The 15,949-nt window shown below is 31.7% G+C and overlaps 1 protein-coding gene and 1 non-coding gene across 2 annotated transcripts; one reads left to right on the forward strand and one right to left on the reverse strand.

The window, feature by feature from the left end:
* Positions 1 to 2,160: 2,160 nt before the first annotated feature.
* LOC110636336 (cytochrome P450 76A1) lies at positions 2,161 to 3,830 on the forward strand. The gene is made up of 2 exons (XM_021785995.2): positions 2,161 to 3,087; positions 3,210 to 3,830. The coding sequence occupies exons 1-2, from the start codon at positions 2,170 to 2,172 to the stop codon at positions 3,828 to 3,830; spliced, it is 1,539 nt and encodes a 512-aa protein (XP_021641687.2). The 5' UTR covers positions 2,161 to 2,169.
* Positions 3,831 to 7,913: 4,083 nt separating this feature from the next.
* Positions 7,914 to 8,021, reverse strand: LOC131178982 (small nucleolar RNA R71). The gene has a single exon (XR_009147989.1). It is a non-coding gene; the product is annotated as a small nucleolar RNA R71 (small nucleolar RNA).
* Positions 8,022 to 15,949: the final 7,928 nt, after the last annotated feature.

Genomic DNA, 15,949 nt, shown 5'->3' on the forward strand with positions numbered 1-15,949 from the left:
TCATTATCCCTTAAATTTTAATTATTTTTATATCCCAAATTAGGTGTAAGGAAGAGTAAGGAGAAAAATAGGATAATTATAAATATTTTTATTTTTATATTTTTTAAATTTATCTTTTTTTTTTATTTTTTATAAATATAAAAAATATATATTATCTTTACTTACCTTTTCATTAATTGTAGAGTCGGCCGCGTCTGTTTGGACGTAGGTAAGAAAGAGTAAGTAATAATTTTACTCTCAAGAATAAGTGGGTTAACAGAGGGTGATGATAAGTAAGGTAAGTCTTACTTTCATTATCCCTTAAATTTTAATTATTTTTATATCCCAAATTAGGTGTAAGGAAGAGTAAGGAGAAAAATAGGATAATTATAAATATTTTTATTTTTATATTTTTTAAATTTATCTTTTTTTTTATTTTTTATAAATATAAAAAATATATATTATCTTTACTTACCTTTTCATTAATTCACTTATTCTCAAATACGATAATTTTTTTATTATAACTCTCATTATCTTTACCTTTCTTATCCATTTTTACCTTTCCATTACTTAACTTTCTCTCACCTCGTTCAATAAACTTGAGACCCTTTCACATTTCCCTGTTCTCATGTCAATCACCAGGAACAAACCCTAGCTTCCATCTTCCATTCTTCTCCCCTCTTAAACTAAACCCTAGCTCCTATTTTCAATTTCAAATTAAAGGTCTATGCTTTGCGTATTTGTTCTTTTAATTTTTATGAATTCTCCTTTTAATCTCTTGAAATTTCATGTTGGGTCATCTCGGTTTTAGGTTGGTTCATTTGTTCATTTCTATATTATGTATGTTTGTTCGTCTATGTTTCAAGTTATTTCATCCTTTTCCTATTAAAAAAAAATAAACTTTACTATTTCATTCATAAATTTTGATAAATATTATAATTAATTTTTATATTTAAAAATTAAATGATTTAATTTATTATTTATGCCTGTCTATTATTATAATTAATTCAAATAAAAAAATAAATATAATATTATTTAATTAAAAAAAATTATTATTTAATTAATATTATAATTTAATTTTTATATTTTAAAAATTAAATAATTTAACCCTTCACTTATATTTTTCTTCATTTAAAATTAATTATTATCAAATATATTAATTTTTTTATTCTATAAAGAGAATTAAAATAAAATTTAATAAAAACAAAGTTAATAAGAAAAAATAAATTTTAATAATTTTAGTAATTATTATATATATAGAATAAATTATTCAATTTTTAAAATATAATAATTAAATTCTAATAACAGTTAAATTTAAAAATTAAACAGTAAATTTTCGTTAATTAAAGATAAATGCACCTTTATTTGATTAAAAAAATTTAATATTTAATGATTTATTAATATTATGATTTGATCTTTATATTTTAAAAGTTAAATCATTTAATTTTTTATTCATATTTTTTTAATTAAAATTAATTATTATCAAATAATTTTTTTTTCTGTTTTATAAAAAGAATTACAAAAAATTAATAAAAATAAAGTTTATGAGAAAAAAAAAATTTTAAAGCAATTATCAAATATAGATATTAAATCATTTAATTTTCAAAATATAAAGATTAAATTTTAATATAAGTCAAAATTTAAAAATTAAATAATAAATTTTCTTTAATTAAATAAATAATGTATTTATAATATTGAATGAAAAATATAAATAAGAGTCTAAATCATTTAATTTTTCAAATTACAGATATCAAATCATAATATTAGACAAAATCTAAACGCCAAATAATAAATTAACAAAAAGAAAGTTAGCTCATCTTCGTGCCATGAATGTTTGTTTTTGTAATAAATATTTTAAAGTCAATTTAATGTAACATTTTATGTCTTTATTTTACTTGTCATTTCTCATTTGATTTTCTCTCTCAAATCAATCGACTATGGTGGCTCCACATAATATCTATTGTTTTCTAGAGGAAATTGACTTTTGAATAGAGCATTAATCAATCATCCAAACACTTGCAAACAAACCGAGTCATGACTAACCAGTGGTTGAAACTTTCAAAGTTAATTGTCAAAAACTAGTAATAAATCAAGCCCAAACCATCAATGCAATAAAGAAATTAATCACTATATATATATACACACACACACATATGCTGTTCAAGCTTATTTAGCATTATAGTCTTTGTTATGGAGTTTACTTCAAATTTTCTTATTTCCCTCTTCCTCCTTTCATTATCAACCCTATTCCTCCTCCACCGCAGCAGAAACTCCGCCGTATACCGCCGGTTTCCTCCAGGACCACCAAGATGGCCAATTCTTGGCAACTTGTTGGATCTTGGTTCTATGCCACACAGGACCTTAACCGACTTGAAACAAAAATATGGTGACATTATCGGTCTAAGGCTAGGTGCTGTGAACACTATGGTCATCCTTTCAGCTAAGGCTGCTTCTGAGTTGTTCAAAAACCATGATCTCTCGTTCGCTGAACGCACCATAACCGAAACCATGCGAGCCCATGGCTACGACCAAGGCTCCTTGGCTCTAGCCCCTTACGGTTCTTACTGGCGTGTTTTGAGGCGTCTAGTCACAATGGATATGCTCGTAAACAAACGCATCAATGAAACAGCCTTCATAAGAAGAAAATGTGTGAATGAAATGGTGCGATGGATTGAAGAGGAATCCCACAAAGTTGAGAATAAGACTTGTGGAATTCATGTAGCGAGGTTTGTGTTCTTAATGTCAATTAATTTACTTGGAAATCTCATGTTTTCGCATGATTTAGTCGATCCAGAATCGAAAGAGGGGTCAGAATTTTTCACAGCAATTATGGGATTAATGGAGACTTCAGGGTATGCAAATGTTGCAGATTATTTTCCATGGTTGAAGTGGCTAGACCCTCAAGGATTGAAGAGGAAGATGGAGAGGGATCTTGGGAAAGCTATGGATATTGCTTCTAAGTTCGTTAAAGAAAGAGTTGAAGAGAACAAGAAGAAGATGGTGGGAGACAAGAGGAAGGATTTTCTGGATGTATTGCTTGAGTTTGAAGGTAATGGGAAGGACGAGCCTGATAAATTTTCCGACCGAGATGTCAACATTTTCATACTAGTAAGTCACTGTACATGTATTTATGTATGTATGTATGTATATGTATACACTTTTAGCACGACCAATAATTGCTCATGTGGGGTTGGTTATATATTCTAATGATAATACTATATGTGGTCCAGGAAATCTTTATGGCCGGTTCAGAAACCACGAGCAGTACCATTGAATATGCATTGACAGAGCTCCTATGCAACCCTGAATCAATGACCAAGGCCAAAGCTGAACTTGCTTCAGTAATAGGAGCAAACAGAAAGGTTGAAGAGAGTGATATCGACAATCTTCCATTCTTGCAAGCCGTGGTAAAGGAAACACTTCGTTTGCATCCTCCAATTCCATTCCTAGTTCCTCGAAGAGCAATTGAAGACACCCAATTCATGGGGTATGAGATTCCCAAGAACACACAAGTTCTTGTAAACGCTTGGGCTATTGGAAGAGACCCAGATATATGGGATTACCCCCTGTGTTTTAACCCTGAGAGGTTCATTGGGTCCAAAGTTGATTACAAAGGGCAACATTATGAGTTGATTCCTTTTGGGGTTGGAAGAAGAATGTGTGCAGGAGTATCACTAGCCCATCGAGTTCTTCACCTGGTTTTGGGTTCTATGCTTCACCAATTTGATTGGGAAATTGAAAGCAATGTCAATCCAGCAGATGTTGATATGAGAGATAGGCTAGGCATTACAATGCGCAAATTGGAGCCATTGCGAGCAGTTCCTAAAAAATGTAATATGTTATTGGGATAATGGTCTATCATAAATCTAAGATACATATTTTAGAAGTAAAATAAAATTAATTTATTAAATAAATAAGTTTTATATATTTGTGTCTTGAATTTATAATAAATGAATTTAAATAAAAATTTTTCTCTTGAAATGAAGCTGTATCAATAAACTTTGTTGAATGATAGTATATTGCCATTAAATGCCTTTTCTTTTTTCACATTTTACACTAAGATTTAATTTGGATTTTTCTTCCTTAAATTATATTTATATTCTAGCACTCCCGAGATAGAAATTCTAAAGGATGAAAATACAATTGAAAGGTCAAACTTGCATTAAAATGAACCTCAATCCCAAAAAAAAAAAATAAAAATAAAAATAAAAATAAAAATAAAAATAAAAATAAACTCGTTTATTTTTATTCCAAGTAATTGTTTAAACGTTTAATTTAATTAATATTACCAATTATATATCAAAATTGCACCGATTCAACGCAAATCAGAATAAGAAATATTTTAATTGGGTAAATTACAATATAATTTTTTAAGATTGAGTAAAAAAAAATTAAATAAATCTCTTTTTTTTAATTTAAAATAATTTAATTTCTCAATTAAATTTCATTAATAATATAATTCATCCATTAAAAATTATCAAACTTATTATTAGTTAAAATATAAAATAAGAATATTTATTTAAAATTTAAGCCATAAAAATGAGAAAAAAAAAAAGTTGACCATCTCCCCCTCCCTGGAACACAGCACTCTTCCATGATCTCACAAACCCAGCAAATCAGCCCACCTCTAGTGTGAAACCCAGAACAACAGCACCTCCTCTCCTTCTAATCATGAACCTATCACCCCCTTATTCATTATTCTAAACCTAGCAAAAAGGGGATTTGCCTTCGTACTTGGGATCTTTGATATTAGGTTTCAGTTGAATTGACAAAATCAATTGAGAGATTGAGGGATATTTTTCATCCCTGACCTGGATTTTTCTCCTCAAATCCTACAACGCCATCGGTAAAACAACCTCCATTGCCCCAGCAATGCTCTCTTGCCTTCTGTATTCCAATTACACCGACACCGAGGAAGTTGACACCGACGCTAATCGGGAAAATGAGAAACAGCGGTTAGACACTCACACTCCTAGTTTTTTTTTTTTTGACATTAATTATTATTAGATTTAGTTCATAAAAAGAAAAGATGAATTTAGTTTGTGAATTGAATTTTTTTTTTAAATTATTAAAGTCTACAATTAATCGATTTAGTTTTGAATGTACAAAATAAAAATATATATTTTGAGAAATTAAACCCAATCAAATTAAAAGTATCAATCAAATCAAATTGAAACAAATTAATTCAATTTATTTCTTTCAAAGTTTAAAAATTTGATCTAGTTATTAAATACAAGTGCCAAAATAATCACAAATTTTCTACAAATAAAATAAGAAATTTCAATAATTAAATTCTAATTTGTTTTTAAACAAACTCACCGACTAAATAAACCTAGCAATCAAACAAATCTAAATTTCAATGATATATGTATTTCATGTAGTTATTTAGATTAGATTTTATAGTCATTTTATTCTTTTTATTAGTTAATTTTTAGTTAATTTCATTAGTTATTTAATTAGTCCTTCATACTTGTTAATTTTGGGTTAATTTATAATTTTGTTTTTATTTTGTAGATAAAATGGTGTTTTTGAGGGATTAAAAAGTAATTGTGCAAGTGAAGAATAAATTCCAAGTTTAAAAGTGTAAAAAATAAAGCCTGAAAATTGAAAATTTTGAAGGCTACCAAAGTTTGCATAGGATAGTGCACAACCTCTATATCTTGTGTATAGAAATTAGAAAAAATCTTAAACTTGCCAAAAATTGCATAGGATATTGTACAGCCTGTGCACCTGCCTATGCGAGAGCCTGGAAAATAGCTGAGAGTTGTCAAAAGTTTCATAGGATGTCACAAGCCTATGTACTTTCATGGAAGACAACCTAACCTTGCCGAGAGCTACATAGGATGTCGCACAGCCTATGTACTAGCATATGCACCTTCACGGAAGACAACTTGAACCTATCGAAAGATGTATAGCTTTATGCACAGGCTATACACTCGCCTATACAGTTGACTGGAAAATTGTAAAAACTCATTGAAACCTGCATAGCCTCTTATGTAGCCTATGCACTTGCCTGTGCAGTATCACGGAAAACCTCTGAAGCTTACTAAAATATGCATAGTGACCTACATGGCTGTGCAAAAACCAGTTTTCACTCATCCTCTCTAGACTTGACTCTGCATAAGATGCTGCATAGGCACTGTTCGAGTTATCCACTTCCTCATTAATTGGGTGAAGAAGAAAATCTTCTCACACGTATAGTGACCTCACCTTACACTATTTTTAGGCCATCCTAGGGTTTTTGTCAAGGGATATAAAATTATTCTTACCTTACTTTTTGCAAGAAGAAGAAAGAATCGAAAATAAAGGAAAAGAAGGAAGGAAGCCAGACGCATTCCATTTCTAGACCGAAATTTGGATTATTCTTCATTATTCTCTATTTTCTTCACTTCTTCTACTGGGTTTCTTCAGTTTTAGTTTATTTTCATATTTTATTTCTTCTTTGGCTTAGAATCTCTTGCATTAAGCATGGATAGTGAGTAGTACTTTAAGATATTTATGGTTATTACGAGATTTTATCCATTTTTTATATGCTTAATGACATGCTTAGTGTAGGATTCCATTAAGTTATGCTTTTAATCTTTGATTGAAGCACCGAAAGGAGAAAACCAAGTGATAGATAATCAAGAAATAGACTTAATTAGCTTAGATCTATAAATAAACTAAGAGTTAAGAGGGCTAATAAATTAATTAAAGAGCTTAATGGGTCTTGGTTCATTTTAAACTCTGCGAAAGTAGAATTTATTAATCAAGGCACTTTTTATTTCACTCGAAAGAGATTTCAAAGGATTTAAGAATCGATCTCCTTGAAACACATAATTTCTATATGTTTGGCTAACCAATCAAAATACCAAAATAGCTTAAATATGAACTTTTAACTTCAGATTCGCCTTTTTACAATCGTTGCTTGATATTTTATTTTCAAAGCTTAGTTTAATCCATTTTCATTAGTTTTTGTCATTAATCTCTTAATTTCTTCATTTAGCCAATTATTGAATTAATCTTTACTTGAACTGAGTTTACATTTTCATACTTTAAACTTTAGATTCCCAAATTTCTTTTAGTTGTTTGATTGGATTATAATTTTATTTTAGTTCATTTTATATTAAAGATCCAATTTATAATACAACTTTTCGAGGGAATGATATATTTTTTTATACTACATGAGCAACCCGCACACTTACGGTTGGGCCACATTAAGTTTTTTGGCGCCGTTGCCAGGGAGTTGTTTGTTTAAGATTGAATTCTTGATTATTTTAGTTGTTTATAGTTTTATTTTTATGTTATCTTTTCACTTTGTGTTTTGATATTTTTTTAGATACTTTTAATCTTTTATGAAAAGTGTTTGCAACACAAGTGACATATCTCTTTTATACAATCCTGAAATTGAGAAGTTCTATAGAGTTAACAAGAAAGAAGCCAGAAAAAGAAAAGAAGCTTTGAGAGTTGCTGAAATTGAATTTGAAATAGAAATGACTAATGAAAGAGTTAGAATTAGTGGTAATGGTGAAAATAATCAGAATAATGAGAATGATGCTTGTGGGGAAGAAATTGTCAATGCTAATGTGCCTAGGGGAATTATAATGGTTCATGCATTCCCTCATTTTGATGTTTTAAGAGAGAGCATTGCAAGACCAAGAATTGATGCGAATAGTTATAAGATGGATTTTAGGGTACTTCAAATGATTTAGAATTCTCAGTTTGGAGTTCATCTTCAGAGAATCCTCATACCTATCTTAAGAAGTTTACCTTGATCTATGATGTGTAAAAGTAATTAGGAGTGTCTAATGATGTAGTAAGGCTTAAACTGTTTTCATTCTCTTTAAAGGATAGAGCCTTAGATTGGCTTGATTCTCTACCTTATAATTCAATCCAAATTGGGAGGAGCTCACTGATGTATTTGTTGCCTAGCATTTCCTACCTGGAAAAACTCAAGAGTTAAGAAATCAGATGACTGCTTTTTGATCTAGAGAGGATGAGACTCTTTATGAGTCTTAGATGAGATGGAACGAGTTAAAGAGACAATGTCCACATCATGCCATTTCTAAGTGCATGATAAATCAGAATTTCTACACAAATGTTACTCCTACAATTAAAGGGATCATTGATGCTCAAATTGGAGGAGAGTTCATCATAAAGTATGAGGATGAAGCTTATGAGCTTTTGGAGAAAGTTGTAAAGAATACTCATCTTTGGAGTAGTCCAAGAGGGCCACTTCAACTCAAAAGAAGCAAGCAGCTGGGATGTATGATCTTAATTCATTTAATATGATCAATGCCCAGTTCAACACACTCACTAATGTCCTAGCCAAAAAGATGGAGGATTTAAGTATGCTACTCACTTCATCATCTTCTGGAAGTTCTTAATAGATTGCTTATGCATAAGGAACTATAAATTGTGGAGCAGATTATGGAAAGCAAGTTGCTTATGGTAGAAATTATGGGAACAAGTAAATGGGAAATCCTTATTCTAAAAACATATAACCCAGCTTAGAGGAATCATCCCAATTTTTCATGGAGAAATCAACAAAATCAAGCTTCAACTCAAAATTTTCCACCACAACAACAAGGGCATCCATACTAGCTGAATAGACAACCAACACATGGTTTTCAATAAAGGAATACAAATCGTGCACCTCTATCGAAACAATAAGAATAAGGTTCTATAATTGAAGCTTTGCTACAACAAATTTTTGCTAATCAAATTAAGCATGATGAAAAGATGAAAGAGATGAAGGCAAGGCTAGAACAGATGCAAACACACAATAAGATGCTAGAAAATTAGATTGCATAACAAGCAAGCTCATCAGGTACAAAATCTATAGGAAAGCTTCCAAGTCAATCGAAAAACCCAAGGGAACATTGTCAAGCTGCCACATTAAAGATTGGGAAGGTAGTAAACAATGAGAAATTTGAGAAGAGTGAGAAGAAAGAAAATGAGAAAGATATTGAGGAAGGTGAAAAACAAGAGAGTGAAAAAGAAGAGGATTCAAGAAAAAATAAAGAGGAGGTTAAAGAGAAAGAGAAGAAGTACATACCTTTAGAGCCTTACAAGTCACAGCTTCCCTTTCCTCAGAGATTCAAAAAGTAAGATTGGACAAACAATTTGAAAAGTTCTTAGAAGTCTTAAAGAAGCTAGACATCAATGTGCATTTTATTGATGTTCGTTCCCAAATGCCCTCTTATGCTAAGTTTTTGAAAGAAATTTTCTCAAACAATAGGAGAATTGAAGACAATAAAACTGTAGCTTTTGATAGAAGAGTGCAGTGCCATCCTCTAAAGGAAGCTTCCTCCAAAGCTCAAGGATCCATGGAGTTTTTCAATTCCATGCCACATTGGGGAATCCTATTTTATTAAGGCTTTATGTGATTTAAGGGCTAGTGTTAGCTTTATACCTCTTTCTATATATGATAAGCTTAACATGGGAGATCTTAAGCCAACCCACATTTCTCTTTAGCTAGCAGACAGATCAAATAAATATCTAGAAGGGATTTTAGAGAATGTACCACTGAAGGTTGGAAAGTTCTACATTCTAATTAACTTCGTCATTTTGGACATAGAGGAGGATTCTAACATTCCAGTCATTTTGGGGAGGCCTTTTCTAGCTACAACAGGAGCATTAATTAATGTTAAGGGTGAAAAATTAACTCTTAGAGTTAGGGAAGATCAGTTAGTTTTCAACATTGAAAATGTCATGTAGAAACATCATTATGATGTGGACTCTTGTTTGAGAATTGATATTATTGATGAGCTTATGGAGGAGCATTTTAAGAAGAGATATCTTAAAGATCTCTTTGAAAATTGCTTAGTTCACAGAGGAAGCATAGATAATGACAATCCACAAGTGGTTGCATTTGCTCAACACCTGGAGAGTAATCCAACTCGTCTTTCAACATTAGTTTTTCAAATTAAACAAGTGGAAAGAAGTGAAATTAAGCAACCATCGTTCAAAGAGGAAGATGCACCTAAGGTAGAATTTAAACAACTTCCTTCTCAACTCAAATATGCATTCTTGGTCCTAATGAAAGATATCCAGTTATTATTAATGCAAATTTGAGTAATTTAGAGGTTGAAAAGTTGTTAGGAGTTTTGAGACAATATAAAAAGGTGTTAGGATATACAATTAATGGCATCAAGGGAATTAGCCCTAATTTTTTCATGCATAGGATCATTTTAGAGAAAAATTGCAAACTATCCATTAAACACCAAAGGAGATTGAATCCAAACATGAAAGAGGTGGTTAAAAATCCAAACATGAAAGAGGTGGTTAAAAAGAAATCCTTAAGTTGCTAGATGCGGGTATTATATATCCCATCTCACATAGTATATAGGGAAAATCCCTAAGAAAGGTGGCATAACAATAGTTAAAAATAAGAAAAATGAATTGATTCCCACTAGAATAGTATCTAGTTGGAGAATGTGCATAGATTATAGAAAATTGAATAATGCCACAGGAAATTATCATTTTCCATTTCTTTTAATAGAACAAATATTAGAGAGACTTGTTAGACATTCATATTTTTGCTACTTAGAGGATATTCAGGGTTTTTTCAAATCCCTATCAATCTAAGTAATCAAGAGAAAACCACTTTTACATGTCCATATGGAACCTTTGCTTACAGAAGAATGCCATTTGGCTTATACAATGCGCCGGTTAGCTTTTAAAGGTACATGATGGCAATCTTCTTTGATTTTATTGAGGATATTATGGAGATTTTTATGGATGATTTTTTAGTTTATGAATCTTCATTTGATATTTGTTTGGCTAATCTCTCTAAAGTTTTACAGCGTTGTGCAGATACTGACCTAGTTTTAAATTGGGAAAAGTTTCACTTTATGATCTAAGAAGGAATTGTGCAAGGACATTTGGTGTCTAAAAAGGAATGGGACATGTTGGATTCTACAGGCGCTTCATTAAGGATTTTTCAAAGATAGCTAAGCCTTTTTCAAATTTATTAAGTCATAATGTGCCATTTATATTTGACCAAGAGTGTCTTGATGCTTTCTATAGGTTGAAGAAAGCCTTAACCTGTGCACTAATTATGCAATCACTTGACTGAAATTTACCCTTTGAAATCTTGTGTTATGCCAGTATTTATGCTATTGGAGTAGTTCTAGGTCAAAGAAAAAATAAGAAGGCTTATGCTATCTACTATGCAAGTAAAATATTGGATGAAGCTTAAATAAACTATGCAACCACTGAAAAGGAGTGGTTAGCAATTGTTTTTGCACTTAAAAAGTTTAAATCATATGTGATTGATTCAAAAGTGATTATGTTTTCAGATCATGCAATAATTAGATATTTTCTACATAAAAAGGAAGCTAAACCTAGACTAATTAGATGGGTTCTACTATTGCAAGAATTTGATTTAGAAATTAGAGATAAGAAAGGAGCAGAAAATGTGGCTACGAATAATTTGAATAGATTGAAGGTTGACAATGACAAGTTGGATGAAGTTGCCATTGATGAATTTTTCTTGGATGAATAACTTTTTTATATCATTGCTAAGTTGCCATGGTATGCTAATTTTGTTAATTATCTATCTTGTAGAGTATTGCCTCCTAAAATGAATTGGCAACAAAAGAAAAGATTTTGGTATAAGGTTAAGTTCTATACATGTGATGAACCCCTTATTTTTTAGAAGGTGCAGTGATGGGCTGATAAGAAGATGCATTCCTGATAAAGAGATTGAAAGTGTTATACATCATTGCTATGCAACTAATTATAAGGGACATTTTGGAGTTTCAAAGACAGCTAATAAGGTTTTATAAGCTGGTTTCTTTTAGCCCAATCTATTCAAGGATGAGGACATTTGTGCTGAAGTGTGATAAATGCCAAAGAAGTGGAAATTTATCAAAGAGAGATAAAATGCCCCAACATGGTATCCTTGAGGTGAAATTATTTGATGCATGGGGAATCGATTTTATGGAACAATTTCCAACTTCCTATGGCAAATACTAGCTGGAGTTGATTATGTGTCAAAATAGGTAGAAGCTATTGCAACTCTAACTAATGATGCAAAAGTTGTAGTCAAATTCTTAAAGAAATTTATTTTGAGTAGATTTGGAGCTCCTAGGGCTATCATTGGTGATGGGGGTACTCATTTTTGCAATAGGCAATTTGTGTCCTTGATGAAGAAGTATGGTGTGGCATACAAGATAGCTACACTATATCACCCCTAAACATCTAGTTAGGTTGAGATGTCCAATAGGAAGCTTAAGTATATCCTGGAGAAAACAGTCAACAATTTTAGGAAGGATTGGTCCATTAAATTGGATGATTCTTTATGGACATATAAAATTGCCTACGAGACTCCTATAGGCACTACACCTTTTAGGATGGTCTATGGTAATTCTTGTCATTTACCTATAGAGCTAGAGCACAAAGCTTACTAGGCCATTCATACTTTGAATTTTGATATCAAATAAGCCAGTGAGAAAATGTTGTTACAACTTAATGGACTTGATGAGATGATAATGGATGCCTATGAAAATGCCCACATTTACAAAAAAAAAGAACTAAAGCATGGCATGATAGGCACATTAAGAGGAAAGAATTCAACGAAGGAGACTTAGTTTTACTGTTTAATTCTAGGTTGAAATTGATTCTTGGGAAACTTAGATCGAGATGGGCTAGCCCTTATAGAGTTTCTAAAATTTTCTCTCATGCAGCGATTGAAATTTGGAGTGAAAAATCTGGGAGTTTCAAAGTCAATAAGCATAGATTGAAGAATTACATTACAGGAGAACCAATTGAGAGAGCAAGCTTTTACAAACTCTCTGATCCCATACCTTCTTCTTAGTAAAAATGAGTCAGGGGTTGAACCAATAACCATAAACTAGCACTTTTGGGAGGCACCCCAAATCCTTTATCTTAGCTCTCATTTCCATTCTTTTAATTTGGTTTATTTTATTTTGATTAGTTTTATTTTGTTTTTGTTTTTATTTATCTCTAGCTCAAATTGTTGATATTGTTCATTTTTTAAAAATCTTTTATAGATGCATTTTGAAAAAGGAAAGAAGATGTTGCTCTATTGGGAAGTATTTCTTACTTGTTATTTTTACTATTCAATCTCCCAAGGCTGATTTGTCTTAATTTATTTCTATGTAGATTTTTTTTTGATATCTTGTGCAGTAGATTTTTCAACCTGTGTGCAACAATTCTGGGGTATTTGCTGTCAATTGTTTATTTCCTACTAACTGATTGAGGTTTGGTACTTTAAGTTTACATATTCATGTCTTTGATGTTGATTTTATGATGATTGGTCAATTTTTGTGGTTTGGAAATCAATTGGAGTGTTGTTTGCTAGTTTTCGAACTCACAAGTGCATAGATCGCTAACAAGTAATAGAGTAGTGAGTAGAGTATCGTCCCACGAGAAATTTAATTAGCAAGTACCAAACTACACAACAATTTTAACTGTCTAGGTTACCGAATAAAATGGGGAGTGAATCTGCTCTATTTTTAAATGCTAAGGACTAGAAGGATAACGAACTTAAAATGAAACAATCTATTTAAAATAATTCCAGAATTAAGATTTCACACTTTAACCTTATTATGGATTTAATCTTGTTCTTTCATTGGATTGAAGATCGTTGCCTTGATGGAAATTAATCCCAAAATATCTTAGATCATCTCTCAAGGCACCTAAGGTGTATTTTAATTAAAGCCAAACCTTACTTTCGTTGGTGATTAGTCTTAATAAAAACCCTTTAAGATCTGTGATTAATTATAGAACTCCACAAAGGTCATCAGTCTATCTCTAGGGCAGATTTTCTAGGTTCAATACTCTGATTTTCTAATACCAATCTTCACCTTTCAATTCTTTAATATGTATCTTAGATCATAGCTAGGTGGGCACCGACACATAGCATGCATTAAGAACACATGATATTAAATCAAAGAACAAAACTCAAATCCAATAAATGAAACTCAATATTTATCCATAATAACGATTACAAGCGTTACTCTCCTAATTCCAGAATAATGAAATTACTCACTCATGGTGAGTTTAGCAAACATAGTAAAAATAAAACAAAAGAACATAAAAGCAGCCTAGAGAAATAGAACAAAAGAACAGAAGAGAATCTACAGCTGTGAACTTGTGGAACTTTGGCTGAAGACTACTCCTTGATGCTGATGCACTATTCTTTGAGACGGCTTGGGGAAAATAACGAAGATGTATGTGGAAATGACTCTGTTTTCTACTGCTTCCCTTTTATATTCAATGTCTAGGGTTAGGTTTTTAGAGTCCCAAAAGCATAAGGAGTCTATTTTCTCTGTAGAAAATAGAGCTAGAACCTAATCAAGAAACTGGCTGTCGGCTAATACACGGCTCGTGTGTCACAACACGGCCTAGGGTCTTGTAATTTACTAAAGCTAAAAGGTTGCATCTTATGCCAGAGCAGAAGGTTACACGGGCCTCGACTGGTTACACAGGTCCAATTACACGACCCGTGTTTTGTTGTTTTTCTAGGAACTCTTCGAGCTTTGCCAGGCAGAATCTTACACGGGTCTCCGCAGGTAACACGACCAGTGTACTGTGTTTCTTCTTTGATTTCTTTGGTTTCTCTTGGCAGCAAGTTACACGGGTTTGTTGAATGTTTACACGACTTGTGTACTATGTTTCAGCAAAAATACTTTGCTTCTTGAGTTTTTTCAAGCCTCCTTCTTTACTCCTATGCCTTGAAACCTCTGCAAAACACCTAAAAATACGCAGAAAATATAGAATTCAGTGCAGAGTGATGAAATTTATAAAAGTTAATGAATTTGATGATTATGTATGAAATTACCTATCTAAATGCTATGAAATGTTGTACAAATGTGCTTAAAAACATTTATATAAAATGCATCAAATATCCCCAAACTCAAACTTTTGCTTGTCTTCAAGCAAATCAAAACCTTTTTAGAGCACATTGCGAGGGATAACTCAGAAACATAACTATAAATTCAATATGCATATAATTGAACTCTTTCAACCTTCATACCAACTATCCTCTTTCAAGGCATAAAGGTTTCAATAGCTGCCTGCTTAAAGCCTCACCCCCTTTCATGGTGTTTTAACTAGTTACTATTAATAAGTCACAAATAGCTTGTTTTATCAGGATAGACTTAAGAAACACATACTCTCCCAAATTTGCCTCTATTATGGGTAATTGTGATGAAGTACTCAATTCCAACTCCATAGGCACATCTCAATTCCCTATCTCCACTAATATAGCACACACTTTTAAAAGATCAAAAGGTCTTTAGAGAGGTTGTAACGGGGTTAAGGGGTAATGATTTGGTTACCAATGAAGGGTTTTAAGGGAATGCAAATATGATGATAGCTTTTATGCACAAAGTTCTAAGTATATCAAGTTTATTCTGTTGATTTTGTGTGGGGAAGAAGGGTTCTTTATAGTGCTAAGTGTACTTTCATGATACTTGTGGGACCCTTTTTTTTATGTATATATATCCCTTTTGTCCTCTCCCCCAAACTCATTGCTTTTATTGGGTTGGAAAGTCAAATTTTTCCTTGATTTTAATTGCACACTTGCACTCTTTTTGGTTTTTTTTTTCACACCTTCTCCCCATGTTTTCTTTTACACTTGATATACCTATCCTTTATACACTAGGCTTCCTCAAAAGGGTGAGGTGAGTGTTTAGGCCAGGGGTTAGGTAAATATTTATGGGTAAACAAGGAAAATTATATAGGTAAAAATATAGGCTCAAGTTGGATACAAGGGATATATTGTAACCAGGGGTAGTTAAGGCTTAATGAGGCTATATCTAAGAATGGCTTAATCATCTCTTCATTAAGCATATGCTAGGATTTTGCCTCCATAAGTCCAAGAGATATGTTCTAGAGCTGGTAAGGCATTTTTAGGTTTGTTTGTATTTCAAAATTTTTTTCCTAATTTTGCAAGTTCAATGTGAAAAATTAATAACTATGAAGAGATTTAACTAGTCTAGCTCCACTAAGGTGATTA

The sequence above is a fragment of the Hevea brasiliensis genome, chromosome 3 (genome assembly GCF_030052815.1).
Source record: "Hevea brasiliensis isolate MT/VB/25A 57/8 chromosome 3, ASM3005281v1, whole genome shotgun sequence".
NCBI lineage: Eukaryota > Viridiplantae > Streptophyta > Magnoliopsida > Malpighiales > Euphorbiaceae > Hevea > Hevea brasiliensis.

Excerpts from the sequence above, each read along its gene's own strand:
- LOC110636336 (XM_021785995.2), top strand. The coding sequence starts at position 2,170 with ATGGAGTTTACTTCAAATTTTCTTATTTCCCTCTTCCTCCTTTCATTA. Across the intron at positions 3,088-3,209 it reads ATGTCAACATTTTCATACTA|GAAATCTTTATGGCCGGTTC; the intron begins GTAAGTCACTGT and ends TATGTGGTCCAG.